Source organism: Theropithecus gelada, chromosome 10 (assembly GCF_003255815.1).
Source record: "Theropithecus gelada isolate Dixy chromosome 10, Tgel_1.0, whole genome shotgun sequence".
In the NCBI taxonomy this organism is placed as follows: Eukaryota; Metazoa; Chordata; class Mammalia; order Primates; family Cercopithecidae; genus Theropithecus; species Theropithecus gelada.
Window position 1 is genome coordinate 74018025 of NC_037678.1, and position 15095 is coordinate 74033119.

At 56.5% G+C, this 15095-nt stretch overlaps 1 protein-coding gene across 2 annotated transcripts in view; it reads left to right on the forward strand.

The window, feature by feature from the left end:
* Window positions 1-113: 113 nt before the first annotated feature.
* The window catches only part of EBF4 (early B cell factor 4), a 63115-nt gene continuing 48133 nt past the window's right edge, over window positions 114-15095 (forward strand). For both annotated transcript variants that reach the window (XR_003121484.1, XM_025399487.1), the window contains exons 1-6: window positions 114-372; window positions 878-999; window positions 12352-12508; window positions 12741-12804; window positions 12976-13031; window positions 14706-14779. Coding sequence is in view for 1 of the 2 variants with exons in the window: in XM_025399487.1 (XP_025255272.1) it covers window positions 370-372; window positions 878-999; window positions 12352-12508; window positions 12741-12804; window positions 12976-13031; window positions 14706-14779 (476 nt within the window). In the remaining variant the exon portion in view is untranslated. The remainder of the gene's footprint in view (window positions 373-877; window positions 1000-12351; window positions 12509-12740; window positions 12805-12975; window positions 13032-14705; window positions 14780-15095) is intronic.

Here is a 15095-nt window from a genome sequence, read left to right on the forward strand (position 1 = left end):
CCGCCGCCGCCGCCGCCGCTCCCGGGGGAGCGGTAGCCGAAGGGAGGGAGCGCGGGCGGGAGGAGGGCCCGCGGCAAGGCCCCGGCCCGGGGGAGGGGGGGGCGGCGGCGGCCGCGGCGGGGCGGCGCGGGAACCGGGCCCCGGGGGGAGTCGGCCGGGCTGCTGCTGCTGCTGCTCCAGGTGCTGCCGCCCGGGGCTACGGCAGGGCCGGGACGCCGGGGCACGCGGGGCGCCGGCGGCGGCGGCGTCTGCTGGCCCGGCGCGGCCCCAGCCTTTCCCCGGGACGCGCGGCTGCTGCTGCTCCTGCCGCCGCTGCCGCCACTGTCGCCGCCGCCGCCGAGCTCTGCGCCCGCAGCCTCCGCCTCCCGGATGGTAATCAGCGCCCCGCGCTGGCGCCGCGGGCGGGCGGGAGGTGGGGGCGGCGAGGGGGAAAGGGCGGGCAGCCCCGAGCCCCCGCCTTGCCCGAGGCAGTTCCCGGGGCGCTCGGGCCCCCCCCTCCGACGACCGCGGCCCCGGGCAGCCGCCAGAGCGCGCCTCTGGGGCGCCTCCGCGCGGACCGGGTGCGGGCTCCGCTCCCCGCCCTCCCCGCCCCGCTCGCAGTCCGCCCGCCAGCGCTCAGGCCGCGGGGGAATCCCTCCATCTCCCCGCCCCGCGCCCCAGGAGGGGAGGGGACAGCGCCGGCACCCGCGGACTTGCTTTCTCCGAGGGAGCGCCCAAGAGGCGAGCGCGCACTGAGCCGCCCGGACTCGGTGCTGCGCTGCTGGAGGCGCCTGGTGCCGTCGGGTCGGGCTGAGCTAGACGCCTTCAGCCTCGGCGGGACCGGATCCCGGGCGGCGGGGGCGCCCACTCACTGCGCGCTCTCATGTTCCCTGCGCAGGAGGCTCTGCCCCGCGGCGGGCTGAACCTGAAGGAGGAGCCGCTGCTGCCCGCCGGCCTGGGCTCAGTGCGCTCCTGGATGCAGGGCGCGGGCATCCTGGACGCCAGCACCGCGGCGCAGAGGTAAGCGCTGGGACCAGACCCGGTGCGCTCGGGTTGGACGGCTCCGCGCCGCCTCGGCTCAGCTTGTTGGAGCTGCTGGAGCCAGAGGCGGAAGGAGCCCTAACTCTGGACGGTCCCGGCGAGCTCCCCCGCCCACCCCGGCCGGAGCGCCTGTGCTGCCTCCTGAGGTTGTGGGGCGGGCCGGGGCGGGGCTTCTGCCTCCACTCCAGGCTGTCCCGGCACATTTATGACGGCCGCTCGCGGGTGCGGCGATGAACGCCACCCCAGCTGGGCCGTCTATGGCTCTGAGAGAAAAGGCAGAGCCCCAAGCCATGACCCACAGCCACCGGCTGTCTAGGAACGTCCAGCCCCTCCTTCCTGGGCAGTCCCAGTGCCTCTCCTTGTCCAATTCCGCAGCTCTCTGTCAGGAAAGGCACGAAACCCAGCCCCCTTTTTCCTTTCCCACGCCCCTCAGAATTGGAGGATGGGGGTGTGCAGACCCAGAGAAGCGGCTGGGGGCTGGACAGTGGCGAAGAGATGAGGTGGGCAGTCGGTCTGGCTGGACTGATTGGCCTGAGAACCGGGCAGGGGCCCTGCCTCTCCCTCAGGTGTTTTTCTGGTAGGTCCTGTGGAAGGCAGAGTCCCTGGGAACCCAGCACCCGCGCCGGTCTCCTCTGACTCCTTTGCAAAGGATCTGGGAACGTTAGTAGGGGATTGACTCCAGGATTTGAAGGCGAACTTTAAAAGTTTATTGACCTGCCCCCAAACCACCTGCACCTCCTGGCTTTTTGCACCTTCAGCGGTGACCATGGAGGGAGGCATTTAGGTATCCTATGGGGAGTCACTGTGGTTTAGGATTAGGGAGGTGCCAGCTCTGCTGACAGCTGGGACAGGGTTGGCACTGGGCTTCCCAGAAGTCTGAGCTGTTGCAGCAGCCCGAAGGGATTCCGAATGGGGGGCTTAGGGCAGACCGGGCCTGACACAGGAGCCCACATTCACACCCAAGAGGACGCGTCAATCTCACCCTGTAACAGACACACTGCGCTTCATGCGCAAACTGAAGTCTGTCCTTTCCTGGCCCGTCAGGAGGGAACACTGTGGGGCTCTGGAGCTGATCTCTTCCGGAAGAGAAAGGGTCTTGTGGATGAATTAATTTCCAAAAGTTTTACAAGGGATATAGCTATATTCCAGAAAAATTGGAAAATAAAAAATTTAGTCCCTCCTCTCTAATACTACTACTGTCAACATTTTAGTGTATTTCCTTCCTATTTTTCTTTCCATTAACTTGTGTTTTCCTGTGCTATGCTTACAATTCCACCTCCTGCCTGATCTTCTGTTGGTTCTGGCTTTTTGTTCAATTTGAGACGGTCAGTTTCTTTAACATGGCCCCCTCTTTATCCCCACCACCTGCTGTGTGGCAAGAGCTCTTTGTAAGAGTGGATGAGGAGTGCTGACAGGGGCCTCTGGGAGTTAAGTTTCCATTTCTTTCCCTCTGTGCCTACCCAGAGGCAGGTCTGATGAAGGGGAAGCAAATGTGAAGGAGGCAGTGCCCTTGGAGTCTGTGTGGGGTTCAGAGCATGGGCCACAGCAGTGGTGTCTGCACATAGTGGGGCTGCGTGGGCTTGGGGTGTCCAGTAGGAGTCCCCACATTGTGAGGGCCACATTGCTGGGATGCAGAGGGCTTCTGCAATGTGAACAGGGGCTTTCTCGAGGCTCAGTCTGCTAATCCCCAAGTTTGGAGACTTCTCTGTCTCAGGACATAGACTGGGAGCCCCCACTCGCTTTGTTGTTCAGCTGACTGTCCTCCTAACCCCAGAGGGAGCCACTTCGTCCTTCCTTCCCACTCTTCCTCGTGTTGTCTGTTACCACTCCGGTTGTTATCTTGTTCCTCAGTCAGTCCTCTGCGCAGGTCTTCTCATCCCAAATCAGCAACAGTGAAAATTCCTCCCCCTGCCCCTGCCCCCGCCTGCATCCGCTGCCTGGTTTCTCTCCCTCTCGTCTCTGAGAAACTTGCACGGAAGCGCTCTCCCAGAAGGCTCCCTGGGATCCGAGAGGTGGCTTTGACACCTTCCTCAGCCTCACCCCACAGTTGCCTGGTTGTCAAGGCTTAGGAATGTTCCTTTCCGTGTCCTAGTCCCAATCTCAGTGCCCTCCGCCACCGCTTTTAGCAATGAAACCCCTGGCCCTCCACCCACTTTCTCCCTGGCTTGAAGGTTAATTGCACCCTGGTTACCACCTCAGCCTCCTGGCCCAGTGCCTAGCCCCAGCCATTCACCACTCCCCTAAAACCATCCTCCCTGCACTGGGGACCAAAGCAGTATTTCCAAAGTACTTTTTTCTGCTCATGTCTCTCTCTGATTACAAATAAAGTGACCAGGCTGGGCATGGTGGCTCACACCTGTAATTCCAGCACTTTGGGAGGCCGAGGTGGGCGTTCACTTGAGGTCAGGAGTTCAAGACCAGGCTAGCCAACAGTAGAGAGCATCATCTCTACTAATAATGCAAAAATAAACCGGGCGTGGTGAAGCATGCCTGTAGTCCCCGCTACTTGGGAGGCTAGGGTGGGAGGATTGCTTGAGCCCGGGAAGCAGAGGCTTCAGTAAGCCAAGATCGCACCACTGCAGCCTGGGCGGCAGAGTGAAACTGTGCCTTAAAAATAAATAAGTAGGCCGGGCACGGTGGCTCAAGCCTGTAATCCCAGCACTTTGGGAGGCTGAGACGGGCGGATCATGAGGTCAGGAGATGGAGACCATCCTGGCTAACATGGTGAAACCCTGTCTCTACTAAAAAATAAAAAAAAAATTAGCCAGGCTAGGTGGCGGGTGCCTGTAATCCCAGCTACTCAGGAGGCTGAGGGAGGAGAATGGTGTGAACCTGGGAGGCGGAACTTGCAGTGAGCCGAGATCGGCCACTGCACTCCAGCCTGTGTGACAGAGCGAGACTCTGTCTCAATAAATAAATAAATAAAATAAAATAAAGTGACCAACCCCCAAGCCCCACTGCTTCCTCATGGATATCTCCAACATTCAAGGCCTATCATGGTCTGACTCCGGTCTTCCTCCCCAGCCTCCTCTGCATGATACTTGGCAGGCAATGGATACTTGGAGAAATAGCTGCACCACTGGTTAAGTGCTGTGGTCTATTGAAACAGTCCCTCTGCCCTCAGCACCTGCACGTCCCCTGCATTAAGTCTCACCAGCCTCAGGACTCCCTCCCACACCCACCGAGCCCAGCACCTGCTCTTTCTATGCCCTCCCACCATGCCCAGGGCAGTGGTTTTAGTGCTGCCTACGAATGCTTACCACAGGCCAGCATCTGCTGTCCTCTGCCTGTCCCGGTCCTCCTTGCCCTGCCAGCTGGGGCCTTCCATTAAGGCAAGGGTAGCGGTCTGTTCATCCTTGTGTCCACAACACCTGGGGCAGGCTCAAGCAGTCCATGCGGGGTGGGGGTGATGACAGTCTGCCAGAGGAAGCAGGAATGTTTCCCAGAGGGCTCCCAAGTCCCCTTATGTTGGGTTCCCCTCTTGACTTTAGAAGACTCCAGGTTCTACCTGACGCAGGAATCAGCTACTGGAGCAGCTTCTCCTGCCCAGTTCTACAGCTTGGCTTTTACAATAATGCCAAGATTTTACAGAAGGTGGGTGGGGAGGAAAAGGCCCAGAAGGCCTGCTAAGATGAGTGAGGGAGGCTGTGCCAACAGGAAGGAAAGGTCTGAGCAAAAGAGGGGTAGGGAGAGCAGAGGGGCTGCATACCCTTAAACTGGAGGCAATGGGGATGGAAAGGCTGGTGGAGAGGGCTGCCCTCTCCCTACCAAGGTCTTCCTACCAGGGAAGTCTGCACAAGGACCCCTGCCCCTGCCCTGAGCCAACAGGACTTTATCTCTAAGATCCATTTGCCCAGCCCCAGCCCATCTTCCCCTGACTCCCCTGAAGACCCAAGTCCTCCTGCTGGCACACTCAGCACAGAAGTAGCTCTCCTTTCCTTCTGATATGCTTCCCAGTCTGGGGAGACCTCTGGAGGGCCCAGGCCAGGCCTCCCCCTGGAGGAGACCCCTGGAGGACCCAGGCCAGCCCTCCCACTGGAGCTGGTCCCAGCACACTAGCAGGGCCCCGGAGAGGGAGGCCAGCTGGGGCTGCCTTTCCTGTAAGCGGCTGCAGGCTAGCATCCCTGCTAGGAAATGCTTTTGTTTGTTTTAGTAATTCATAGCCGATCTTCAGCCTGGGACCTGGCAGGCAGGCCTGTGGGTGGGTGGTGAGAGGGTGGGCAGAGAGCAGTGGAGTGGGGAGTCTTTAGGTGGAATTGAGGGCCAAAGGAAGAGGGGGAGAGCAGGCCTGTGAGATCCTTCCCCCTCCCTCTCCACCTCCTTCAGGGACTTTGGTCACTGTACCAATTTCCTGGGGCAGGTGAGCTGGGGCAGTGGGAAGAGGGAATAGGGACCTCCCCCAGACCCAAACCTCACCTCCAGCAGGACCATCTGGACACAGGCTCTGGGCAGCTCTCTGCAGCCACCAGGTCCTCCCTGTGCGAGCATTGTTGAGGTGGATGTGCCCCACTGAGCTGCTCCTTTTATCTTCCCCAGTCTGCAGTATGGCCAGGGGTTGGCATGTCAGGGGCTGGGCAGGGCCAGGCCAATAGATCATGTCTGGGGCATTAATGCCAGGCCCAGCTTGATCATCATCAGCAGTCCCGGGGTCCAGAGGATGCCTTCAGGGGAGAGTGGGGCCCAACGGGATGCTTGGAGGAAGGGGGGATGTAGAGGAAAGGGACTGATGGAGCCCTGTCAGGATGGGACTAAGAAGAGCCGCACTTGGCAGAGAGAGACTTTGGGGAAATCTGTGGAAAGGGATGAGATGCAGGAGTCATACTCTTTTTGCTCCTTCCACTTCCTGGGATGAGGGGTGTCAACAAGGAGCCTCCCCCTATTACTGATGAAAGTAGGGCTTGTCCCCTGTAGCCCCAGCATCCCAGACTCAAACACAAGTTAGGCCCAGGTCAAGGCACAGCTCAAAACCTTGAGTTATCAAGGCAGCCAAGAATTAGGATTTGGTGGGGAGAAGGGAAGGCAAGAGGCCTGGGGGTGCCTCTGAGAGGAGGCTAAGGCTCCAGCCTCGGTCATTTGTCCTCTGTGGGATTTGAGCTGGCTATGGCTAAATTGCTCACATTTATAACAAGCATGTAGTCAAGGATGTGAAGAGCCATGAGTAGCCTTGGGAAGAGAGAACAGAGACTGTGAGGGGGGCTGTGTCTGCACCAGACAGTTATGCTGTGGCAGGGGTGAGCAGCTGCCATGAGAAGGGCCCTGGAGTGTCCTGCTCAGCCTTGCAAAGGGGCATCTCCCAGGACCTGCTGGGCAGCCCCAGCAATAGCAGTCAGACACCTCTGCAGCTTCCCACATCTCCCCACATGCATCCGCGTACACTCTGGAGCACAGTCTACCTGAATGGCCTAGGCTGTGAAGGTCAGGTTGCCCTTGGTATTGGCTTGAACCTGGATTCTTAACAGTGCTCAGGAAGTCCATGCACACCCATGCTCACTACAAAGCATGTTGACTCTGACCAAAATGCATCTGTGCAACGTAAATCTTTTTTGGTGTCTCAAACAATCTCCTTTAATTTTCGGCCTATTTAAGAACAAAAGATGGGAAGGAGGTGAGTGGGGCACAGTGGAAATACAAAAGTGAGCATATTCTTTTCCCAAATCTGGGTTCTTTAATACAGGAGCAAATGTCCCACTGCCTCAGGACACTCTGGAGTTGAGAAGAAAGTGTTTTGAACATTGTGCTTGAAACAATCTTTTTAAGAAAGCGAGGAAATGTATAATTCATTTTGCAGTCTTGCAAAAGTGGTTAATGTGGCTGATTTTGTCATTCAGCTGCATTTCTCTGGAAAAGGTGCTTATGTGGCATGGTTTGTTCACTAATGATGCTAAGTGAATAAGCTGTTTCTGAATTATGGGCGTGAGCATTACATGTGCCAGGTGAGGCAGTTCTTTCTTGTATTTGTCATAAACTGATACCTGCCAAGCTGCACTCAGGCCCTTGGGGCTGTAGCTTTACTGGCATCCATTATACCTCAGGCCTCTGAATGGCTGGCAGTTGGTACCCACCCACATCCCCTCAGGACCCTTGGTCAAGGGTCTGCCTCCTCTGCTGTTATCTGCTTCCCTTTGCTTGAGGACTTGGTCAGGCTGCCAGAGCCTGCTCTGCCCACTTGCACAGCAGCCCAGAAGTACCTGAGAAGTAACAGCCCTAGAAGCCCTCCACCAGTGACTGACTAGAGTTGGTGGATAAATACCCCAGCTCCCTCACCCATCCCTCTGGTTGGATAATGCTGAGGCACACATTCCATGCTGTTTCCAGAGTTCCCCATGGGATGGAGCTCCAGGTGCCCACATTTTGGAGTTGTTGAAAATGCACCCTCTATATGCTGCGTTCTCATCTTTGTCTCACCCCCAACCCCCAGTGTTTCCAAATCACTGCCCAGATACACTGTTGGTACCTCCACTCCCTTGCTGTGTGTTTCTTGCTTATCCAGCTTGGGGTCAATCAGGAGAAGGAAGCACCATCCACACCTGCCTCTGTCGCTCTCGAGCCCTATTCCCTGCAATGTGCTGTTCCTTGTGTCCTTCTCTGTCTCTTGGTCATAGGAAATATCCTTTACTCATCTTGCCTTAAGCTTCTCCAAGCCTGGCAGGGCCATGAATAGGGTGAACTGGAGACGTTCCCAGGCAAGGAGCAGCCTCATGTGCGCTGCAGGGCTCTTGCCCACTCTGCAGTCCTCCTCTGGTTGGAAGGGGGCTGGGGCTGTCATTAACACTGCCCTGTTGTCCACTGCACGGATCTTTTCCTGAAGCTGTAAACTAACCAGTGCTGCTCCACCGGTGGGTGTGAGCCTGGGAGGATGAGTGTGCCTCAGAGCCACTGAGCCATGCTGGGAAAGGGCAGGATGCCGCTCTGGGCTGCCTCGGGGCAGTGGACTGAGCCCAAACCTACTATGGGGCAGGGCACAGGCATGCAAAGCAGGGAAGCCCCTTCATGCCCCCAGCTGGCAGGAGATGCTGGCCCAGAGACCCCAGGGGAACCTGCTGTCTTCCCCCTCCCCAGGTCCCTGTGCCCTCGCTCCTGTGTAATCCCCTCCTGCAGGGATGCTGAACCCTGTGAAGGAAGCTTGGCTTGGGGCTTATGCCAGGCTTCCCAGGTCTGGTCCTCAGCAGCCTATCAGAAGCTGGGGGGCATCCAGGACCCAGGAATGGCTGATATTTGGGTGGGACAGGAAGCTCAAGCCAGCATCTTTGATTTATGCTGCACTAGTCTGGAATTTGGCCTGAGCACTTGCAGGGTGTCTGTGTAGAAAGGGCATGTCCAGTGGTCTGGGAGATTCTGTTCTCAGCACCCACCACTCCTCTGGCAAGGCCTCCTTTGCTCTCTACAGCCTCCCTCCCCGCTGCCTGAGAGCCTTCCAGGCCTCTTCGCTGGGCTGGATGACAGGATAAAAAGCCACAGGGACCTGGGGTTGCTTCACAAACCCACCTCCTCTGACCTTCTCTCCCACTAGGTGGTCCTGGAACCCATCCCCAGTGGAGTTCAAGTTAAGCTGGTCCTGGGAGCAGGAGGGAGGAGCTCAGGGTTGAGGCCTCATTAGCATATTCATCAGCAGTAATCAGGGCCCTGCTGTGATCGAAAGCCCTCTTAGGGCTTCCCTGCCTCTTGCTGGCTGGGGAGCGGGTGAGGGGCGATCAAGGCCTCAACTTGAAAGGACTGCAGCCTGAGAGCGAGGGGGTGGAGGGAACAGGGAAGGATGGAGGGACAGTGAATTCCCTAGGGAAAGGAGCATCTGTAAAAACAATCTGTGGTCAGAAAGAAAGGTGCCGAGCAGAGCAGTGGCTCAAGCCTATAATCCCAGCACTTTGGGAGGCCAAGGCAGGAGGATCACTGGAGCCCAGGAGTTCAAGATCAGTCTGGACAACATAGTGAGACCCCATCTTTCCAAAATTAATTTGCTGGGTGTGGTGGCTTATGCCTGTAGTCCCAGCTAGTCAGAAGGCTGAGGTAGGAGGATCATGTGAGCCTAGGAGGTTGAGGCTGCAGTGAGCTATAATTGTGCTGTCGCACTCCAGCCTGGGTGACAGAGCAAGATCCTGTCTCAAAAAAAAAAAAAAAATGGTATTGGAGGTCCCCTCCCCTCATCTTGATCAGGGACAAGAAGACTTATGGCTTCTACCTCCTAAGTCAGCATTTCATGTGGACCACTGAGGGAGGCTCCGGGGCAAGCTTTCAAGAGGAGGAAGTATTTTCATTTTACTATTTATTATAATTTGTATGTGTAAAGCAATAGCAAGTGCCTCATGCCCATGACATCCCAGATGTTAATGGCTTAGCATGAAGTCAAGTAAAAGAATAAATTGATTTAAAGTTATTTGAAGAATAATAGTAAGTAGTGGTGACTGTGGCAGCCATTGTCACACGAGCATGCTCATGGTGGGCACCTGGACAAGCTGACCTAAGTGGCCCTCAAGGCAGTTCCCCATCCTCTTTGCTCCCCTGCATCCCGCAACAGTCTCTCACTTGTCCTCCACACGGCACCCTCCTTTCCCCCATAGCATCTTTAAGCCTTGCCTGGCTTCAGAACTTTCTAGTGGCCTTTAGTCATGTTTCCCAAGCCATGACCCTCAACAAAAGTGCTCCGTAACCAAGCAAGCAGGTTGTGTTATTTGGCAAGGCGTAGTGGTTGGCACCTGTAATCCCAGCACTTTGGGAGGCCAAGGTGGGAGAAAGCTGGAGCCCAGAAGTTCGAGTCCAGCCTGGGCAACATATGGAGACCTCATCTCTACAAAAAGTAAACAAAGTTATCCAGGCATGGTGGTGCATGCCTGTAGTCCCAGCTAGTCAGGAGGCTGAGGTGGGAGGATTGCCTGAGCCCCAGAGGTTGAGGCTACAGTAAGCTGAGATCACACCACTGCACTCCAGCCTGGACAACAGAGCAAAACCCTGTCTAAAAAAAAAAAAAAAAAAAAAAAGTTACTCCAAGCTGGGCATGGTGGCTCACGCCTGTAACCCCAGCTCTTTGGGAGGCTGAGGCAGGAGGATCGCTTAAGTCTAGGAGTTCAAGGTTGCAGTGAGCTATGATTACGCCACTCTACTTCAGCCTGGATGACAGAGCAAAACCCTGTCTCAAAAAAAATTATTCCATATTGGGCGTAGTGGCTCATGCCTGTAATCACAGCACTTTGGGAGGCCAAGGCAGGAGGATCATTTGAGCCCAGGAGTTCAATACCAGTCTGAACAACATGGCGAAACCCTGTCTCTACAAAAAAATTAAAAATTTAGCCGGGTCTGGAGTCACCTGTAGTCCCACCTCCTTGGAGGACTGAGGCAGGAGGATCATTTGAGCCAGTAGGTCGAAGCTGCAGTGAGCCGTGATTGCACCCTGCACTCCAGCCTGCATGACAGAGTGAGATCCTGCCTTGAAGAAAAAAAGGCGGGGCAGATCTTAAATCCAAGTCTCTCTGTCTTCAAATTTGTATCTTTAAAAAAAAAAGGACTCCAAAACTTAGCAACTTAAGACAACAAATATTTATTATCACACAATTTCTGAGGTCAGAAATAAGGGAGCAGACTAGCCTGGTGGTTCTGGATCAGGGCCTCTCATGAGGCTGCAGCAAGATGAGAGCTGGGGCCACAGTCGTCTGAAGGATTGACTGAGGCAGGTGGATCTGCTTCCAGGGTTGCTCATGCTGGCAAGTCAGGACTGGCTATCGGCAGGAGGCCTCAGTTCTTCTCCCTGTGGACCTCTCCATAGGGCTACTTGAGTGTCCTCAAGACATGGCAGTTGGCTTCCCCCTGAATCACTAATCCAAAAGAGAGAACAAGGCAGAAGCTGCAGTGCTTTCATGATCTGACCTTGGAAGTTATATGCTATTACTCCTGCCATAGTCTCCTGGCCCCACAGGCCAATCCCAACACAATACAAGAGCGGGCTAACTAAGGGCATGAATCCCAGGCAGTGGGGATCACTGGGAACCATCTTGTAGACTGGCTCCCACTCATGCAGAGCACCAGCCCTAGCCAATTCAAGCAGGGTCCATTCCTGGAGGGTGTCCCAGGCCCCCCCAAATACACCCATGTCTGTGGCCACAGCACCCTTTTCTCAAGGGAGGCTCTGGAGCCATGAGAGATCTAAGGAACACCCTTTGGAAGGCCGTGGCTCAGAGAAGAGAATCTAACCCCTTCCCTCGGAGTCTGTGTCCCTTCATGATCTGGCACAAACTTCCAGTACAAACTTTCCTTCTTTCACTTCACATTTCGACACCTGCGGTACAGCAGCAGCCTCTACACATCCAGCCATTCCTTATGCTGTTTATTCTGTCCTTTTCCTCGTTCACCTATTGAGCTCCTGTTTATTCCTCAAGGACTTAAGGAAAAGTCACCATTCCATGAAGCCTTCCCTTCATCTCCCATAAAAAGAATTAATATTTTCTTCCTTTGCTTCTCGAGTTTTTGCATGGTGACATCTTTCGGGGGGCACCTGCCCCTTTGTCTGATGTTGTACCTCTCTGTCTCTCTCCCCTCTTCCAGGCATTTGCCTCCAGCCCCAGTTGTTGCCGTGTGTCCAGTGCTTGGTGTATCATTGGGATGCAGGGGATATTTGGGGCAGAGGGAATCCCTTCCTCCTGCTCTCACCCTGGCCTTGCTTCTGGGCATGGTTTCTGATGAGCCAGGAGAAATCCCTTAGCAAGGCCAGATGAGAAATTCCTCCTGCCCAAGGGAGCCTGTGGTTGTCTCTCCCAAAGCCTGGAGGCAGGTCCCTTTACATCTTGGGGGTGCTCCCCACATTCAGCCAGGGCCCAGGCCAGGCAGACTAGTGGTCCTGAACCGGTTTGACATCCGCAAGGGTCTGATGGACATCATCATTCCCCAGGCAACACCACAGGCTCATGACAGCCTCAGCCTGGGCTGGAGTTTAGTAGGATATCTGTTCTAGGGCCCCCTGGGTCTCCTTGAAGCCCTAAAGGGCAGTCACAAGAGCTTCTGGTCAGAAAGACGGATTGGTTCATACTTTTGATTTTGGAGACTGGCCTTGCAAAATGTGCGGCCTAGGGAAAAGCCTGGGAGGGAGTCTGACAGGGTCTCCTCCTTTGCAGTCACCACTGTGCCTCTTGTTTTCCAGGGGGCAAGCTGGGGTGCCCTCAGTGCTGAGAGACCTCTATCTGGAAGCGAGATGGCCCTGGTCAGGCTGGAAAGGGCCTGTCTAGTTGGATTAAACTCTTGGCATCTTGGAGCCATGTCCTGGCCAGCATGCCTGCCTGGCCCGAGGCACTGGAGTCTTTCTCACTGGGGCGCCCTTCCAGTGGTTTCCCAGCTCTTTTCCTCCCACAGTGGCGTGGGTCTGGCACGAGCACATTTTGAGAAGCAGCCTCCCTCCAACCTCAGGAAATCCAACTTCTTCCACTTCGTGCTGGCCATGTACGACCGGCAGGGACAGCCCGTGGAGGTGGAGCGCACAGCCTTCATCGACTTTGTGGAAAAGGACCGAGTGAGAGGCTCGTGGGCTTGGCTGGGACTGGCCCCGGGAGGGAACCCCCAACCACAGACACATGCACATAGGCGTGCACACACACACACACACACACTGGGCAGATGAATGGATGGATGCTGGCTGAGTGGCTGGAAGGGTGGGAAAGAAGTTGGGGTTAGGAGAAGGGGGTGGGCGAGGGAGGCTGGAGGATCCCTGAGCACCCGAGCATCCTCCCATCTTGTCCCTGCAGGAGCCCGGGGAGGAAAAGACTAACAATGGGATCCACTACCGCCTCCGACTGGTGTATAACAATGGTGAGTGGAGACCCCTGCCCTGCCTGGCCCTGCCCCTGAAGTCTGGGCACTGCAGCATCATGCAACACCTAATGCCCCATGTGCCAGGCCTGGGGAGGGTGTGATGTGGTCTGATCATTGAGGCTGCCCATGCTCCCCTGGCAGCAAGCCCTCTCCATCTTCCCATCCTAGGACTTCGGACGGAGCAAGACCTCTATGTGCGTCTCATCGACTCCATGTCCAAGCAGGTGAGTCAGTGCAGGGGGTGCTGAGGCCCATCCCACTCTCTTTCCGGACCCTGCCCCACTCTGGTTGAGCCTCCTTGTTCCTGCCTCATCTCCCTATGCCCTCCGTCCCCATCAGCCTAGCTCCCCCAGTTCCCACCCCAGCCTGTGCCAGAGGGTGTGTGGCTCTTGCCCTCTGTTCTAGAAAAGACAATATTTGTGTAAAAACCCTGACTTGGGTCCTGTTTCCTAGCAGCCCAGCTTTAGATGGGAACTCAGGTGCAGGTAGTTTATTTGGGGAGATGGGAGGGGCTGCCGGGAGCAGGGGAGGGAGGCAGGCTGGACAGAAAACTGCACAGGGAGCTCTGGAGAAGGAGTGGTACCAGACATGTCCCCCCTCGAAGCAAATACCAGGATTTTGTACCCTGTATCAATTAGTCATTGGCTGGGAACCACTCCTAAGGGTAGCACGTAACCTCCCAGACATTTTCAGACCAGGCAATTCCTATCCACTGAGAGCAGTTCTCAGGAGGAAGCCCTCTGCCGCAGACATCAGCCACAGCCATGGGAAGGTACACGTGTCCAGTAAAGGGGATGTGGGCACAGCCCCGAGAATTTCCACTGCAGACCCTCAGTACCTTGCTGATGTGACGGTCACGGGAAGGAGGCTCAGAGGCCAGCATAAGGAGCTGGAGGAAACTGAAACCTGAATAGGCCCTGATGGAGTCTGCCAACACAGGGCCCCAAATCTCAGGGCTTTTCAGAGAAGCTGAGCATGCTGGCAAGGAGGGGGCTGAGTCTCCAATGGGCCAGATTAGTGGGCTAGGAATGCAAGGTGGAGATTTGGGCTTCCTACACAGGCAGGGTCTTTTGGCAGCCTCCACCCAATTCCAGCGCAGAGGGAAGAATGGTTTTTCTAGAATACCCATGGCCACTGGGCTGGGGGAGGCAGGCCAGACAGTGCCCAGTGGAACTGTCGAGGCGATGAGTGTGGAAGGGGTTCGAGGAAGTCGACAGGGAGAGGGATCCCACAAATGGGGGAAGGCACAGAGGGTTATAAACTGGGAAGGCAGATTTGCAGTTAGGAAGCTCACTTCTTGCTTCTGGGCAGAGGGAGGCTGGAAGACTGGTGAGGAGGTGATGCAGCAGTCCCAGGGGAAGACCAGGCCTGGGCTGGGGATGGTATGGGGGAAGAGGCGATAGGTATCTCGGGAGAAGAGGCAGCTGTGCAGCCCTCAGAGCTGACTGGGCTGGCAGGGATAGCTGAGAAGGACAACACTCATCAACAGAAGCAGAGGTCCGCCAAGACATGGAGGATACACACAGGAGGATGCTGGGGGAAGGGAGGGGCCTGGTGCTGGGTGGGCACAGGAGTATGTCTACCCACCAGCCACCTGACCTTGGTCCTGGAGCCCTCGGGAATCCCCTGCCCCAAGCAGAGCCAGCTCTGGAAAGAGCCGCCTGCCGACAGACAGAATCTGCAGACTTCATATCATTCTTGCCAGCCGGTGGTGGTCCGGTTTGGGAGGAGGGATTATTCTCCGCGTGGGCAGCCCAGAGCAAGGCAGAGGGCATGCTCTTCCCTGGGGCAGGGTTTCCCTGGGCCTAGGCTTGGAAGATGCCAGGCCCATCTGTGCTGCCACCTGCACCTCAGAGGAGCCTCCTTCCCCTCCAGCCTGTGCACCTCCCTCTCCCCAGGCTATCATCTATGAGGGGCAGGACAAGAACCCCGAAATGTGCCGAGTGCTGCTCACCCATGAGATCATGTGCAGGTGAGAGGGCCATGTCACTCACACCTCGCCCCTCTGCCAAGGCGTTGCCGAGGACTCCACCCAGGCCCTGCCCCCTCGCCGCCCTTGCCCCTGGCTGCTCTCTGCTGCTGCTCCCTGGAGAAGCCTGGTGGCAGGTGATGAAGGGAGAGGGTGAGGCCCCTGGGCACAGCGCTGGCTGAGAAGAGGGTCCTTGAGGCCCCATTAGCCTGGCCTGTTTATGTGGCTTCTCCGAGTGTTTTTGTAAGAGAGGCCTCCTGCCGCCACTGGGAAGCTTAGCTAATAAAGCTCAGGGGAGGGCTGCTGGGGATGTGGGAAC